At 44.9% G+C, this 15986-nt stretch overlaps 1 protein-coding gene across 2 annotated transcripts in view; it reads right to left on the bottom strand.

Annotated features, from left to right (window-relative positions):
* cgnl1 (cingulin-like 1) overlaps positions 1-10632 on the bottom strand; it is an 83140-nt gene extending 72508 nt beyond the window's left edge. Inside the window, exons 1-3 of one of the 2 annotated variants that reach the window (XM_083759514.1) lie at positions 10507-10632; positions 2337-4289; positions 1817-1911 (exon numbers count right to left, since the gene is read on the bottom strand). In XM_083759514.1, the coding sequence (XP_083615640.1) occupies positions 1817-1911; positions 2337-4232 (1991 nt within the window). In that variant the 5' untranslated portion in view covers positions 4233-4289; positions 10507-10632. Of the gene's footprint in view, positions 1-1816; positions 1912-2336; positions 4290-6911; positions 7014-10506 lie in introns of those variants that run through there. The other variant, XM_083759515.1, reaches the window with a different exon arrangement.
* Between the last annotated feature and the right edge of the window lie 5354 nt (positions 10633-15986).

Below are 15986 nucleotides of genomic sequence, written 5' to 3'. Positions count from 1 at the left end.
GTATCCATGGATTAAAAAACACATAATGTCATTGCATTTAAACTTCAAATTAAATCCAGCTCCTGTATCGTCCATACCGAGTTTCAAGAGTTTAAAGTTCTAGAACAAGGACAAAGCCTTTCCCTCACTCATTTCACTGTAGTGCGATGAAGAGAAAGCCAACGACAGAGAACTTCTGCCAGGAAACAGAATCCAGACGGCTCGCAGCTTGGATGGGAGGGCAAGGCAGAGCACATTCCTTCACTTTTTATCACAAAACAGTCAAGTTCAGATAATGAACCATTTGAAACACTCCCGCAATATGGTTACTTGGAAAAGAAAATCCATTACATTAACCCATTCTGGGCGGGAAACCGTTTTCGTTTTAAACAATATGTTGTACTAAGCTACGAGCTTGTAGGTCTGCTATTTTTCAAAAATCACGAAAGTTTGGCGGAAATCATTGAATATATTTTCTTTCAGCGCAAACGTTTTTAACTCAAATCTTTGCTTCTGGGGGGTCCCTGGAACAACATGTTTTCAGATGGGAGTCTGCGGCCAAATACAGATTATTCTGGGGGTCATCGACATGAAAATGTTTGAGAACGACTGGGTTTTTCAGAAAACTGGCATTTTTTTAATCGTCCTCAGGTCTAAATGGGTTAACTTGGTGAAATGTGCGTTCAAGTATTATATCCTGTAGGGCCTGAGCAGCTAGTATAGTTTATTCACCATATAATACGGAGTCAGGGCACACTCACACTGACTGTTTAATGCTACCTATGAGGGTGCCAATGCTGCCAATGCTTTTGGATGGGAGTGTTGTTTTTGCAGAAACCTGAATGTCTAGAAACCACGCCATTCCCAAGTTCAAATGAGCTGCCTGGCAACTTTCTATAGTTAAATCAATCTGTAAATATGTTGACCGATAACAAAGTCCCTCAGTATACATTTGAGCGCCAAGATGCAAATTGTGACCTTTCATGGCATGGTATATTTATTTATTACTTGCGCAGGCAGAGCGTGCAAGTACTGCGATCGGCTAGGTACAATAAGGGACCACCATTCTTGATGACGTAACTAAGGTACGTTTGGTGATCGGCTGGGTATGTATGTATGCCAAACATACATGCCAAACATAAATGCATGCATGCAAGGCGGAAGTTGGCACTTCGACAGAGTGCATCTCTGGTTTGCATTTATTTCTATTATACTGGTTACTGCGAGAGAAGTATTCAGTATAGCAATGTTGGCGTATTTTGGTTAGACGTGAAATGTACAGTATATGTATTAAATGGACCCGACCAGACATCACATTCTTAACCCATTCTTGTGGATCTGCTATTTTCGAAAAATCGTGAAAATGTTTGAATATATATTCTTTCAGCAAACGTTTTTAACTCATATCTTTGCTTCTGCAGGTCCCTGGAGGTCCCTGGAACAACATATTTTCAGATGGGGGTCGGCACCACTGATATATAGGTGCAATATACGTAAAACTGTCATGATTTAGAAGTCATTTTTTCTAAATGTCGATGTCAGGTCTAAATGGGTTAAAATGCCAAGTGACCAGAATGGGGGGAAACGTCTGAGGCTGCTGCTCGGTACTTCTTAATTGAATGAGGGAAACATGGCATATGTATGGCATATGCATTTTATGATTTACATATACTTTGAATGTCCCGTTATTGTACTGTAAACCCATTTGGGAACCATCACACCTGTATATTACCGTATATTAACTGTATATGCCCGCTAAACTTGAGGTTTACGGGCAAAATATCTTTGGGGTAATTGAAGAGAAAACGTCTGAGGCTGCAGCTCGGTTGGTACTCACCCGTCTTTGAGGTAATTGAACAGAATGAGTTTAGCTGTCTCCTCATGTGTTTGTTGTGAAAGCTCCTGCTGACCTTTCAGCAGATCAGGTGTCACCTGGAGAGAGAGAACAGGAAATGAGCAGAAGGCCTGGAGGTCACCAACCCAGCGAGGACTGTCTGAGACCAATTCTGACGTCAATATAATATACCATCCGGGGGGGGGGGGGGAGGGATAATCAGAGGAGAAAGAAAAGGGGGGGAAATAAAAATGTGTCAAAGAGTCATTTTTTTCTCTTGGGATTTAGAACAGTTGTTCTTGTACATCTTGCCATTTTTTGGGAAAATCATTAGTGTTTGAAAATATTTGTATATATTTCATTATTTCCCTAGGCACAAAAATAAAATCAGATTGGGGTCGGCGACCAAATACATATTGTGGCGGTCCATGGCATGGAATAAAGTACTGATTTCGAAGGGATCAGCATAAGGTCGCAACGGGTTCGAAAGACCGATGTTGACTTTGATGTTGACTGTGTTTACCTGAGCGTCTACCTCCGTGCCAGGCTTTGTCCCTGCACTGGAAGAGGGCTTGGCCAGAGACGGGGACGCCGTCTTTGTCACCCCCGGGCCCGGGGCGGAGGCACCGCCACCTTCCTGGCTCTCTGCGCTGGCGGGCGGTAGAGTCGAGGAGCGACTCAGTGGCTTCTTGTAGCCCTGGATGGAGCCGATGCCTGTAGAGATGGTGCTCTGAGGGGACCCGGGGGCGCTGCGGCTGTTGCTTGCGGCACCAGCCTGGGCTCTGGTGGTGGTGGCGGTGGCGCCGGCCTTCCCTTCCACGGTCGACGCCCAGGAGTCTTGGCTGCCGACAGTCTTCTGCATGCGCAGCTGCGAGGGCCGCAGCACGTGCTCCATGCACGTGCCCTGGCGCCGGCTGAACTCGTCCGCGTACGCCCCCTCGTGCAGGCCGAACGGCAGGGCGCTGTCGACGCTGCGAGAGCGCTTCCTGTCCTCGGCGTTGATCCGGCTCCTCCGCCCCCCCGTTCTGCCCCGCCGCTGGTGGCTTCCGCCGTCCTTCCCGCCGCCGTCGAACTTGTCGATGAGCTCGTCCACGCCGGGGATGGAGCCCGTGTCGATGTCTCGGCCCGTGCCGGCGTGGAAGGGGATGTAGCGGCGGTTCTCGTGGCGGTTGATGGTCTCGGCGTAGAGCGTCTCCAGCGAGGCGTCGGCGTCCTGCGGGCACCCCCCCCGGGCCGTGTTTGTGGACGACGACGAGGAGTGGCGGGAGCGAGACGCCGTCTGCAGCACCGGCCCGCTGGAGTCCGTTCTGCGCAGGGGAAGGACGTCAGGCTCGCGGTGCCGCGTCCGCTCCAGGCTGGAGCCGGCGCTGCTGATGCTGCCGCAAACGGTACTCGGGGATCCGCAGGGGGGCCCGCTGGCGCTGCTGCTGCTCCGCTCGCCGGCGCTGGGACTGGAGGCCGGCGGCGTGGCGGAGGGCGGCTCGGACGGGGCGGAGCGCTGCCGGGGCTGCGGTGGGAGCGTTATTGGCTGCTGCTGTGGCTGTGGTGGAGGGGCCGGCTTGGACTGAGGCAGACCGCTCTGGTGGGGTTTGGCCTGTGGCTGGGCCACCTGGGCGTGTTGAGGCTTGCTCTGCGGGGGAGCGTGTTGCACCCGAGCCTCGGTCTCGGGGGGAGAAGGCTGGGCTTGAGACGAGGAGGACTGCGGCGGAGGCTCGGCCGGCCGGGCCTGAGGCTTCGAGGGGGCCGCCGTCTCGGGCTGGCTCTTGGGTAGGGGTCGCGTTGTCTTCGTCTGCTGCGGGGCGGGAACTCCACTCTGATCTGAGCTCGGCGACCCGGCGTGGTGGGACACCTCGGCGGAGACTCGCTGGAGGTTGCTATCATCATCGTGGATGTCGGCGGCCGTGGGGAGGGGCCGAGAGGGCAGGCTGTGGTACCCGTCCATGGCCAGAGAGTTGCGCTCCGGATCGTACGGCTGTAAGATCTCCGGGTGCCGCTGGAAGTTCAGAAGCGCGGACGACGATTTCCTTCCGTTGGAATCCGCCGCGACGCCGTTGTGAGGGCCGCCGCCGTAGTGCGCGGTGGTTTTACTCTGAGACCTGTACTCCGTGAAGGGGCTGGTGGAACGGGAGCCCTTGGCTCCTCCTCCGCGGAAATCATACTCGTGGTAGTTATCGATGAAAGAGCCCTCGGCGTCAATGTAGCCATTGCTGTTGGGGTCTACGTGGGGCTGCGGAGGAGGAGGGCCCCGGTCCTGGTTGTTCAGGACCACATAGGGGTGTCCGTCGATGCCCTGGACGCGGATGCTGAGGCCGTAGGAGCCGGCCCCGTTGTGAGACCGGGAGGAGGGCCGGGAGGGGTGGGTGTAGCCTCGCTGTAGCGCGCCGTTGTTGGGAATGCCGGTCACTCTGTACGACTCCATTTAGGAAACGCAGGAGGAAAATCAATCCCGCTCTCCCTCAATTAGGTGGCACCACCTCTGCGAAGGGAAAATAAGAAATTGGTTGTTATTAGTGGTGGAAATTAGATCCTGCCGGTGGATTCTTCCGCCAAACAGATGTTTCTAGGCGTGTCGTAATTGTTACATGATTGCAATTATTTGAGATAATCACAATTCCTTTTGCATTATCGTTAAGAACATACATTCCAATTCATCTGTATAGGGTTAGGGTAGAAATGTCATATTTCCATCATCATCATTTCCATTATTGACCACACTCTTGATCAACTGGCGTCTCACCTAATTCACTCATCTAATTTTTTTAATGTTCAACAGAAAATAAAAAAAATAAAACTGAGAGAGGACCATATTAATGTAATGGTATGTTATTTGTCATATCTGCCCAACAAAGCTAAAAGACAAACAGAAATGTAATTTCTATTCATGTTCCAATGTTCAACAGCCAAAAAAGACAATTAAACCGTAATCACAATGAAACCTCAACCAACCACGACCGTCCTAGATAAAGAGAAGGTTAGGCAAGTTATTGAGTGCTTTGTAGGTGGAGATCAGGATTTTGTAGTGAATTATTTGTTTGACGACGGGGAGCCAGTGTAGGTCGAAAATTGTTGCTTTATTTAACAATGCTTTATTGTTTTGCAGGGGTGACTGACTCCAACAGGACCATCCTATAGGTTTCCCAGCAAGAGCCACAAACTGCAGCCACAAAGGAGATCTTTAAGTATCATCATCATTCAGAACCCTTAATTCTGTTATTCTAACTTAATATTCTTTGGTGTTTTTATTTGTGCCCAGGGCTTTGTTTGTTTAGCGAGCGGCTCTCGACAGCCCTCTCTGAACAGAGAGTCAATGAACTACTACCCTCAGTCAGCTAAGGAGGAGGTGCAGGTCGCGGTCTGAGCACCAACGCCATGAGTCAGCATGATGGGACCACATTGTTTAAAACCTGAGGACACGTCATGTCTGTGTCACCTTAGAGCTTTTAACCGCTTTAACCATTATTTTCAAACGTTAGCTGTTGAAAAATAGCAGATCTACGAGCTCGTAGCGTGGCACAGAGAGCCGCGCTACGAGCTTGTAGATTTGCTATTTTAGGGGGGAAATCGTGAAAACGTATAGTGCAAATCTTTGAAAATATCTTCTTTCACAGGGAATGTTTTTAACTCAACTCTTGGGGAGGGGGGGGGGGGGTGTCCCTGGAACAACATTATTTTCAGATGGGGGGGGGGGGGGGGGGGGTCGGTGGCCATATACATATAATGTTTGGGGTCCTTGACATTAAATAGTTTGAGAACCACTGATTTAGATTAGAAACAAACTGTCATGATTTAGAAGACATTTTGTAGAAATCTGGTCTCAGGCGTTGATGGGTTAGAACCATAGACTGAAAAATATGGACAAAGCGTTCGCCGGGTCTAACATGGACGTAAAATGAAGCCTGTTATTCCTGCACTGTAAGTCGCCATCTTTCTAGATCCGTTTGGTACCAGCTGGCCATTGGCTGGCTCCGTTTTGGACCAGCTGGCCATTGGCTGCCCAGACAACGAGGCGGGACTTCCCCCCTTCTTCTCCGTTGGTTTTTATTTTGACTCGAGTGGGAGGGGAATCCCGATCATAGACTGTAACGGTAGCCACGCCCCTCAGAACATACGCGATGTTTTTTTTTCTTTATGGTCATTTTTTTAATTAATGGGACCATAATTTTCCAAAAAGAATATTATGACATTAGAAATGAGACTTTAAACTAGTGACTGGAAGAAGAAAGTATTCATGACCATGTTTATTAAGGTAATACAGTCTAGGTGAAGTTGGGCCAAAATACATGGGCCTCTATGGAGCTATGGGGCTTTTTGGGTCCAGTCCAGCGCCACAACAGGCCATTATATGAACTACCGATTTCAAATGAGGCTTCACGAAATATCTGGCTGACTGCCCCCCTGGTTAGAACATCCCATATGATCAGGTGTCTAGAAAGGTAGAGCAAAGCAGGTGAGTAACGGACACGGTGCACCGAGATGACTGTTTACAGTACAGAACAAAGGCTTTGAAATAGTTTAAATGGGGGTAGGGGGGGGGGTGTTAAAAGAAGAGCTGTCATCTCTGAATCATTTTGGCTGTTGCCATATTTAGAGTTGGTTAATCTGCGTGTGTGCGTGCGTGCGTGCGTGGTGTGCGCTCAGCGGATCCTTGTAAATCGCACTGTCATTTGTGGCCACTATAGTTTATGCAGTGTGCCATGGGAAATGTGTCACTTATGTCAATTTAACTCTGTTACACCATATTTATTCAATTGGGAGCCAGAGCAACTAATCTACCACTGGGACATTGAGAGTCAGCTGCCTGGCGATACTCCTGTAATGCTTACACCTAACTGCATCACAACAGAGCATAGGGATTCATTCATCGGCATAATTTATAACTATACAATCAAGGTAAACCAGCCACTTTTCTTAAAAGGAGACCCGTAATAAACACACACACATCAGCAGCCGCCATGTGTTTCCATGGACAATGGCCTCTTTAACTGGTTCCTGTTTGCCTTGCTGATAATGCTGTGTTACAATACAAGATAAATAGTGATGGGTCTGTAAGTGGGGCACAGATAAGACTTAAAACAAAAGCAAAAGGCCCCAGATTCACCTTTAGAATTGAGCAGGCTGAGGCAAACCTCAGGCAATCGTTGAAACGGTCATTTAAAACCACTTTCAATCTGCCGTCTCTATTTCGGGTATGTCATCACCGGTAAACATCTGCAAACATCAAAAAAAAATATATATATAGGCCCTTTATACTAGACAAATAGTGATAATAGCCTGATTGCTTTTGGCATAATACTGTAGGCTGCCAATTTAAATAATGCATGAACAGAATAAGTGAATCATTTACAAATAATGAGTCCAGGTAAAATAAATTCTGACTAGCCGGGAGAATAAACAATAATACTCATTGGTAGATGAAAAAAGAGATCGTTGACGACCAACACTGATTTTTTTATGCAAAAATATAGACCAAAACAACGGGGTTGTGCGCCAAAACAACACATTGTGAGCTTGTAGATCTGCTAGTTTGGACCCGTGGCCCGCAGTATGGGCGAATTATAACTCGTTATAACTCGTTATATAACGTTAAGGGCCTACACATTATTCCACCTGAACTTCAGAACTCAGAAGGGTACGTCCCACGTCGACTAAAACTAAGATAAAAATGTCCGTCGACTACCTTTTTTCAATGACGAAAACTAAATGGAAACTAAATTAAAACTATGCTATGATGACTAAAACTAAGACTAAATATACTGACAATTTCGTCAACAAATGCTAGGAAGGGAATAGTGGAAAAGAGATCCAGTAGAAGTCATTTTACACTTGGTTGCATGCTCAAAATAGCCGATCTACAAGCTCACAAAGCAAAACTGTAAAAAAAACAACACTGGTGAGAACTACAAAGAATTACAAATTCCCATTTCCCAACTTCAGATATGTCCGTCAGAACTTTGTTTGTCTGTCCAACGTTTTATGGACAGGCCAGCCGAAAAAGGTTTGGGTGTTGGTTGGACTATTTTCTGAAGCATGTTAGTAGGTCAGACTCAGTAGGTTTGGTTCAACAGGTTGGTAGACCAACAGAGGAACAGGTATAACCTTATGACTATGAGATGTACTGCGGTATGCGTGCTGGGTTTAATGCCAGAATTGAGCTTTAAAGTCATGCCAGAGCAAAAGGAAAATTCCTCCTCAAACCATGCCTTATCTGCAGACTGACTCTCTCTCGCGATGACTCAGAAGAGCCCCCAGTTCATATTCAGTTCATACTCCGTTACCAACCTACGCAGAGCAGGTGAAAAGTAACTTAACGGACAATTGAAAAGTCCCCTGCTGTCTGTCAAGACAAAACCGTGTTCTCTCTGCGGAACAGAATAAAGCTCAAGGACAACACAATGCGGTCTCTCTCTCACCGGCAGTATCACATGTACATGTATTTAACACACAAGGACGCAGAGGTGTGTTTTAAGCAACTGTTTTCCTCCCATTGTCTTCTACTATGCGAGGGAGGAAACACTTGAGCCAACCCCGCCTTCTCTGTGTTCTGCTCTCCATTAACTACCATTAGGGCTGCATGCAGCTGCAGCCATCTATCGATTACTTTCTTGGATTAATCCAATGATCGAGGAGCATATCAATGCATATTATCGTCTCTGTCAGGTGGGAAAAAACTTCTACACATAATCAAAAGCCTCAAAAGTAAGCAGATCGACAAGCTTGACAGCTTGTAGATCTGCTTGCCTATATACTTCTCATGCTTTTGTTGTTTGTAGTATGATCAAGTGGTGAGTTGATTTACAGGACAAAAAGTTAGATTATGGAGAAGATAAGAGGTGTTTCTGCCCCCGACACGACAGCAACCATATCAAACTAGGAGGCCCTTCTTTGAAATGATCAACAGGTCAGAGAGAATCACTGTTCTTCATGAAGGGGCGGCGGTGGCTCAGGGGTAGAGTGGCCACCGGCCGGATGGTAACCGTAAGGTTGCCAGTTTGAACCCGGGCTCCCCCAGAGTTACTGTCTAAGTGTACTTGAGCAAGACACTGAACCCCTAATTGCTCCTGATGTGCTGGTTGGTGTTGGCTGGTTTTCGCGTATGAGGGACCCCCCAGTTTGATACAATTCTTTATTGCTGCGAGTGCGACCCCAATCTACACTCTAAAAATCCTCAGTGTCTATTAGGGATGCTCCGATCAGGTTTTTTGGGACCGATACCGATACTGATCTTGTGAAATGTTGCAAATTTTAATATTTCAAAATTATTATATGTCAAAACTGTTCCTGTGTGTGGGGAGGAACGGGACAATGTTTAGGCCTGGGACAATGTTTAGGACCATTGTGGTCCATCTGTAGTGTACACAGTTAAGAACCCAAAAGGGTCCATTGATTGGAACCCTGGTGGTCCCCGGATCTGACTTTGAGAAACAGTGGACTTGTTTTCTATGTCTGCCATAGGGCAGACATAGAAAACGAGTGGTTCCCAAACTTTTCCATTTCAAGGACCCCCAAATTGACACTAATTAGCCCACGGACCCCCATGTGAAAAGCTATGCCTAATGCCAGTGACCCCCATAATAGAAGAATTTTACGGCTCTAGCAGAGATTATCAACCCGTTTAATTTCAAGGCATGTCAAACTGTCGGTTTGACATGCATTCATCTACAAACCCCCATTTAATGACATTTCTATCTCTGGGACCCCCAATTTATATTGTAAAATCAATGTTAATTTAACTCTGAGTGTACAAACAGAACCAAAATGGACCCTAACAGGTCCATTTGGTTCCATTTGTACACTCTCAGAGTTACAGACCCATAAGGGTCTATTTGGTTCCACACTATCGTTTACCTGGGGGACCCCCTGGAACTCCCTCAAGGACCCCTGGGGGTCCCCGGACCCCACTTTGGGAACCAGTGCTGTAGTAAACATCTCATCTACACTCATGTGACACCATTAGTCTTTCTTCTGCCAGTCCAAACACACTGCATGGTTTTGTAACTTTGTTTGTTCAAGCTTTAAGTAAGCTTGTGGAGACATCATGAATGCAAAACATACAATGACAATATGACAACAACTACACCACAAAATAAATAATAATAATTTGCTTCATATTAATATGACGCAAACACTGCATGGTGTTCAAAGCCAGCTAGTAACATACCGGTGTATCCGATTTGGATAGTTGTGTGTGTGTGTGTGTGTGTGTGTGTGTGTGTGTGTGTGTGTGTGTGTGTGTGTGTGTGTGTGTGTGTGTGTGTGTGTGTGTGTGTGTGTGTGTGTGTGAGTGTGTGAGTGTACTGTACCAGGGTAAAAAAAGTAACTACTATATACTAGTCTACAGTAGTGCAGTTTGACGTATCATACAGTATTGTGGCTGCATCATCATCATGCCATTTTCAATCGGCTCTGTCTGTGTATGTAACAGGTGGAATAAAACAATAATAACAATTATTCCTCTATACTAAGCTTTGCGCTTCTTAATTATGAATTATTAAACCATTAACAATTTAGTCTAGAAGTGTAACATTCCCTTGGCGAAAAAAAACGAGTCTGTCTGTACACTTCTTTACAGTTTTTACAGTTTTTAACCCAGTTCAACCTCTCTCTCTCTCTCTCTCTCTCTCTCTCTCTCTTGAATGAGTTTAGTTTGACCCCGAAACAAAACACACACAAAATAAAAACTATAGTTTTCTTACCAAGGAGCGCCCGCCGTATTGTTGTCGTTGTCTCCAATAAGATACGTAGTTTGTAAAAACATTAAAATTATAGGATTAAATCAACTAGTTTTTTTGTTTTAAACTATTTTTCCTTGTACGTCTTTGCTCTTGTTTTGGGACTTTAGTTCAGTGGTTACAGTTCCAGAGAGACGCCCCGACCGACGCCATACATAGCTCCGCCCCTCGAATAGCGTGGGGTGGATAGCAGATCTACAAGCTCACAACGCGTCGCTTCGCGACGCGTTGTGAGCTTGTAGATCTGCTATTTTTTGGACGCTGGACACCGTCCTGCGACGGATTATACACGGACTCAAAGGAACCCAAACCCTCCCACAGTAGCACTCATAATAATAATAATAATTGTAGTGTATGTAGTTATGTAGCATAATCCAGTTTAGTGCACGTTTCGTGAAGATTCTTCAATGTAATTTTCATAAATGTATGAGCCTCAAAAATGTAAACCGTTTTTTTTGCCCTGACAATATTTACCATTAACATCCTACTATATAAAGTGAAACATTTCTAAATTTCATCAGTCTTTAAAGTAACATGTGACATATGAAATAGGGGGGTTTTCATGATTCTGAATCCATTCCAAGCATATAAGTTTTGCACAAAAGAAATATTGGGCTATAAACGGAAAGACAGAAAAATCACAATACAACAATCTTCACGGAACGTTCACTTAAGTACACAATGGCCCGGGTCTGAGTGACTGGTTGAATTCAGATTAACACTCCAAAATCCAAATGCACGGCCGCATTTTCTTCTACAGTTGACCCTCACCCGGCCCAGCTGGACCCCCCTCAGCAGGGTGTCTCAGCAGCCTCAAAGCCCACATAGTTTCTCAGCCTGTTATTTGTCAAAAGATTGTGTGCGTAAAAAGCGAAAAAGGTGCACGGTGCACCCACACATGCATCCATCCATCTCCATCTCCGTGCATCCAAAATGCAGAGCAGTTTGCGCACTCGATCTCCACTCGATCCGTTCTCTCACTTTTCTCACTACACCTGCTTTTTGTTTGTGTGCAATATTTTTTTTTTTTAATGCATCTGAAATTATATAGTTGATCGCAGTACTAGTTGGGGAAAAATGTTGTTAGGCCTATGAGGGCCAACAAAATAATCATAAATAATCCTTGATCTCACGATTGATCAAATACACAAAAAGAGGAAACAACAACTGACGTTTTTATTAGTAATTATTGTTTGTTGCTTTGTATGTTTACCTTCCAAGTTCCAACAGTAAAACTATGTTGTCATATGACAGGCAGTAAAGAGTAAAACATGGTTGCATTCGTATAAAAATTCGCCAAGCTCGCCTCAAAAGTAGTTGCAGCCTAAAATGACCCTCACGACATTAACTAAACACACTATATTTGCAATGCCTTTTAAAACCGAGAGCGCCATCTAGTGGATAGTTACGAATCCGGTGTAGTCTACGTTGGCCAGCTGCGTCTGATATTGAGAACTTTATTCGCAAATGTGCAATACTTGAAATGAATGTTGGTAGGAGTTGCAAAATGCAGATTCTATACTGCAGCTGCCAGCTAACTCTGTCACATAGGCTACCTAAGTAAACTGTTGCTACATGAGTAGGATGTGTTGACTGTTCATTGATTGATTGATTGATTGATTGAAATATTTATTAACAGTTTGCAGAATGGGTAGGCCATTTCACATGAAAGCACAACTCAATACAAAGACTGACTGTGGACGAAACACTGATAAAGCATTACAATTTTTTTTTAAACATGCATACAAAACAAAACATGCAGTAGCCTGCAGTAGCCACTTCTGGTTATTTAAAATTAGCCTATCTAGTTGTGTGATCCATCACTCGTCAGCTCCAATCAGATCAACGTTACCTTGTCCGCGCCCCCTTAAAAGCACTTAAGAGCCCCCCTGCCTTCGCCAGGCAGGATCCGAGCAGAGGCTCCGGCCCGTCCCCACGGGGCTCACGCCAAAGCTCCTTCACCATGTCTCCTCCTCATCATTCTGTTTATCATGCATCAGTCACCAGTTCTGTCCATTCACTCAATCCCAGCTCCATACTGTAATCAATTTATCTGCAATAAATCTCACCTCCACCCTCCGTCTTAAGTGTAATCTCGTTAAGAGTTGAAGTGAGCTTGTAGATCTGTTATTTTGTTATTTTATTTTATTTATACATTTTGAACACTTGAAAAAAAAGAACATTTGGCACAATGACTATATACTTTTGCTATAGGCTACTTAAAGTATATTTTCATGCCAATACTTTTGTACTTAATTTACTCAAGTCAATTTTGAATAGTGGACCTTACGTTTTAACAGAGTATTCCTACGTTTACTTAAGTGAAAAACTGTGAGTACTTCATCGACCACTGAGTGCACCATATAGCCTAGTAATGACTCTGAGTGAGTGAGAGAGATGAAAACCAAAATATTAAAGAAGTGATTTGTGTCAGATCCTGTGTCTATTATGTAGGTGTATAGAGGCAAACCTGACCACTGCTAGGGGCAACTGGGTTGAGTCAAGTTTAGACACATGCTTGAGTAATTAAATGTCCAGAGAATTGTATCATGTCCATCCATCCATCCATCTTCAACCGCTTATCCGATTCCGTAGTCAGGTCGCGGGGGCCAACCGCTCCAGCTCCAGACTTCCCTCTCCCGGGCAACATTAGCAATTTCCTCCTGGGCGATCCCACGGCGTTCCAAAGCCAGTGAGTCGATGTGATTATTATTATTTTTTGGTTCTTGCTTACTGTAAATCACATGGATTAAGAGCGTCTGCTAAATGAACGCCTAAATTGTCCCTCCACCTGCGCCTTGGTCTGCCCCGGGGTCTCCTCCCGGTGGGACGTGCCTCGAAGACCTCCCTATAGGGAGACGCCCGAGAGGCATACTAACCAGATTCCCGAACCACCTAAGCTGGCACATTTCCAGGCGAAGGAGCAGCGGCTCTACTCTCTACTGTGTGACTGAACTTCTCACCCTATCTCTAAAGGAGATGCCAGCCACTCGTCAGAGAAAACTCATTTTGCAACGTTATTCTTTCGGTCATGACCCACACTTCATGTAGCCTGGTAGAACCACTCCCCCTGCTGGACAATATTTGCATTCTGCCAGCAGGCAGGAGGAGGGAACTTGTGAACTCAATACTGCCGCAATCTGGCGGAGTCAGGTTACTCTTCATGAGTCATAGTCATGAATATGTCAATCCATTTATTGTACATTATGCCTTCTTTCCAGACCATCAGTCTGAATTATAATACAAGAAACTCCAACAAAAGGCATTAAATGCCGACCTGCATGGCAGCTCGGTTAGAAACCTGTTTGGCTTTTCCCCTTGGACACCTTGGTGACATACCACAGTGGTGGCATGTAACGATACACTCAACTCACGATACGATACTTATCACGATATGAGGTTCACGATACAATTCTTCACAATATTTTCAACACAATTATTTTCCAGACAAATGACTGAAAAATATTTTTTTGAATGATTTATCTTCCCCCCAAGCTTTTTTCACAATTTTTATTTAACTGCATTGCAAAAGTAGCATTACTTTTGATGTAAAAGTACTTAATTTCTGTGCAACAACTAACTTCTTAGGATAGATGTAGACCTATTTGACAGTGCAGAAACATAATTGTATTCCTTAATGAGCATCAATAACGACCATCACCTGTGTCACAGTCTCACAGACACATACAGCTCCCCTCTGCAGGCCTCTACTACTGAAAGTGAGTGCATGTCTGTCTCATTTCCCTCCAAAAGCATGCGAATATGATGGAATATGATTACATTACATTACTTTTTTTCCTTCTGAAAATCAATATAATCTTTTAATAAATCGATACCGTCAGGATATAATATCGATCGATATACGATATATCGTTACATGCCTACACAGTGGTTCTCAAAGTGGGGTCCATGGACCCCCAGGGGTCCATGGCATGCAAATATTCTTCACGGTTGGCCTATATACAAAAGCAAATATTTCGTTTTTTTTTTTTTTTTTTTGTCAAAATTCAAAAAGACAAATGTACAAGCGCACAATGCATTTCGATGCAACATTTGCAGTGAGCTTGTAGATCAGTTTTTGAATAATCAAAGTATAAATTAGACTTAAATAATAATAATAATAATTGACTGTATACTGTGGCAACCCAGGGGAGAATAGGCACAGATTCACAATAAAATAAGAGGCTCAGAGTCAGATTCAACATAAACTTAAATTGTCTTTTATTAAAGTGTTAGGGAAAGGGGAAAACGGGGCAAAACGTCAACACAGGGTTCCTCTTGTCAGGGGCTTGGGCTTCTATTCACATGCAGTCCTGTGGGCAGAGCAGAGAGAGAGAGAGAGCTAGTGACTACTTTACTCAGTTGGGTGAGAGTGCTGTAGGCTCTCCCTTGTGGAGTTCAGTCGGCCTAGGGAGGGAGAGAGAACGAGACCAGGTGAGCCACAATACACACACAGCACATCCAAGTGGTTCCAAAGGTTTGAGTTAAGTCTTGTACTCACTTGTGAGATCTCCCTCATACCAGCCTCCTCATGAACAGAGTGGTTCCTCCTTCCTCACTCCTCCATTAGTTCAAACTGACTCACCAGACAGCTTGGGCGTCTGCTATTTAAAAGCTTCTGGTGATTGCCTTACCGGCTGCAGGTGCGTCCATGTCCAGCTCCCATTGGCTGCAATACCTGTACAGGGTGATATACTCCCTCTATCACCTCCCCCAGCCTCATTCTGTGGGGAATAGGCCTGGCGGTTTCCCCTGGTTTGCCACAATACCTATTTGATCGATAACCGGAACGCTCACCCCAAAACAAAATAAATGTAAACTAAAATCAAAATTTGCTGCTAAAAACAACACTGAATACAATATAACTTTACAAAATGGGGTGGTTGTATTTCCGTGGCTTTGACAGTCCTGTCTCTGGTTTGACACGAGGCAGCTGTAGGTCAAGATTAACAGGGGCGCCTGTTACTCAAGGCCTGGCAGTCCGGGTGCATACATACAACATAGGCTCTAATGTAACCTGACAGACAGTGTGACCTCTCCTCTCTCCCAGCTCAGCCAGGGCAAAGTGACACAACTTTGCAATTCAACCTTTGCAATTTTGCAATTTTGCAATTTTGCAAAAAAAAAATGCATTTCTTTTGCAATTTTGCAATTTTCTGCAATTTTCTGCAATTTTTTGCATTTTTTTGCAATTTTGCAACTTTGCAATTCACCCTTTGTCAGCCTTCCCAGCTCAGCCAGGGCAAAGTGACACAACTTTGCAATTCACCCTTTGCAATTTATTCGCAATTTTGCAAAATTATTATTATTATTTTTTGCAATTTTGCAAATAATAAAAAAAATTGCAATTTTGCAATTCACCCTTTGTCAGCCTTCCCAGCTCAGCCAGGGAAAAGTGACACAACTTTGCAATTCACCCTTTGCAATTTTGCAAAATTATTATT

This window comes from Protomyctophum parallelum (genome assembly GCF_964188405.1).
Source record: "Protomyctophum parallelum genome assembly, chromosome: 2".
Classification (NCBI taxonomy): Eukaryota; Metazoa; Chordata; class Actinopteri; order Myctophiformes; family Myctophidae; genus Protomyctophum; species Protomyctophum parallelum.
Note: the sequence above shows the minus strand (reverse complement) of the source record. Positions and strands in the feature narration are given on the sequence as shown.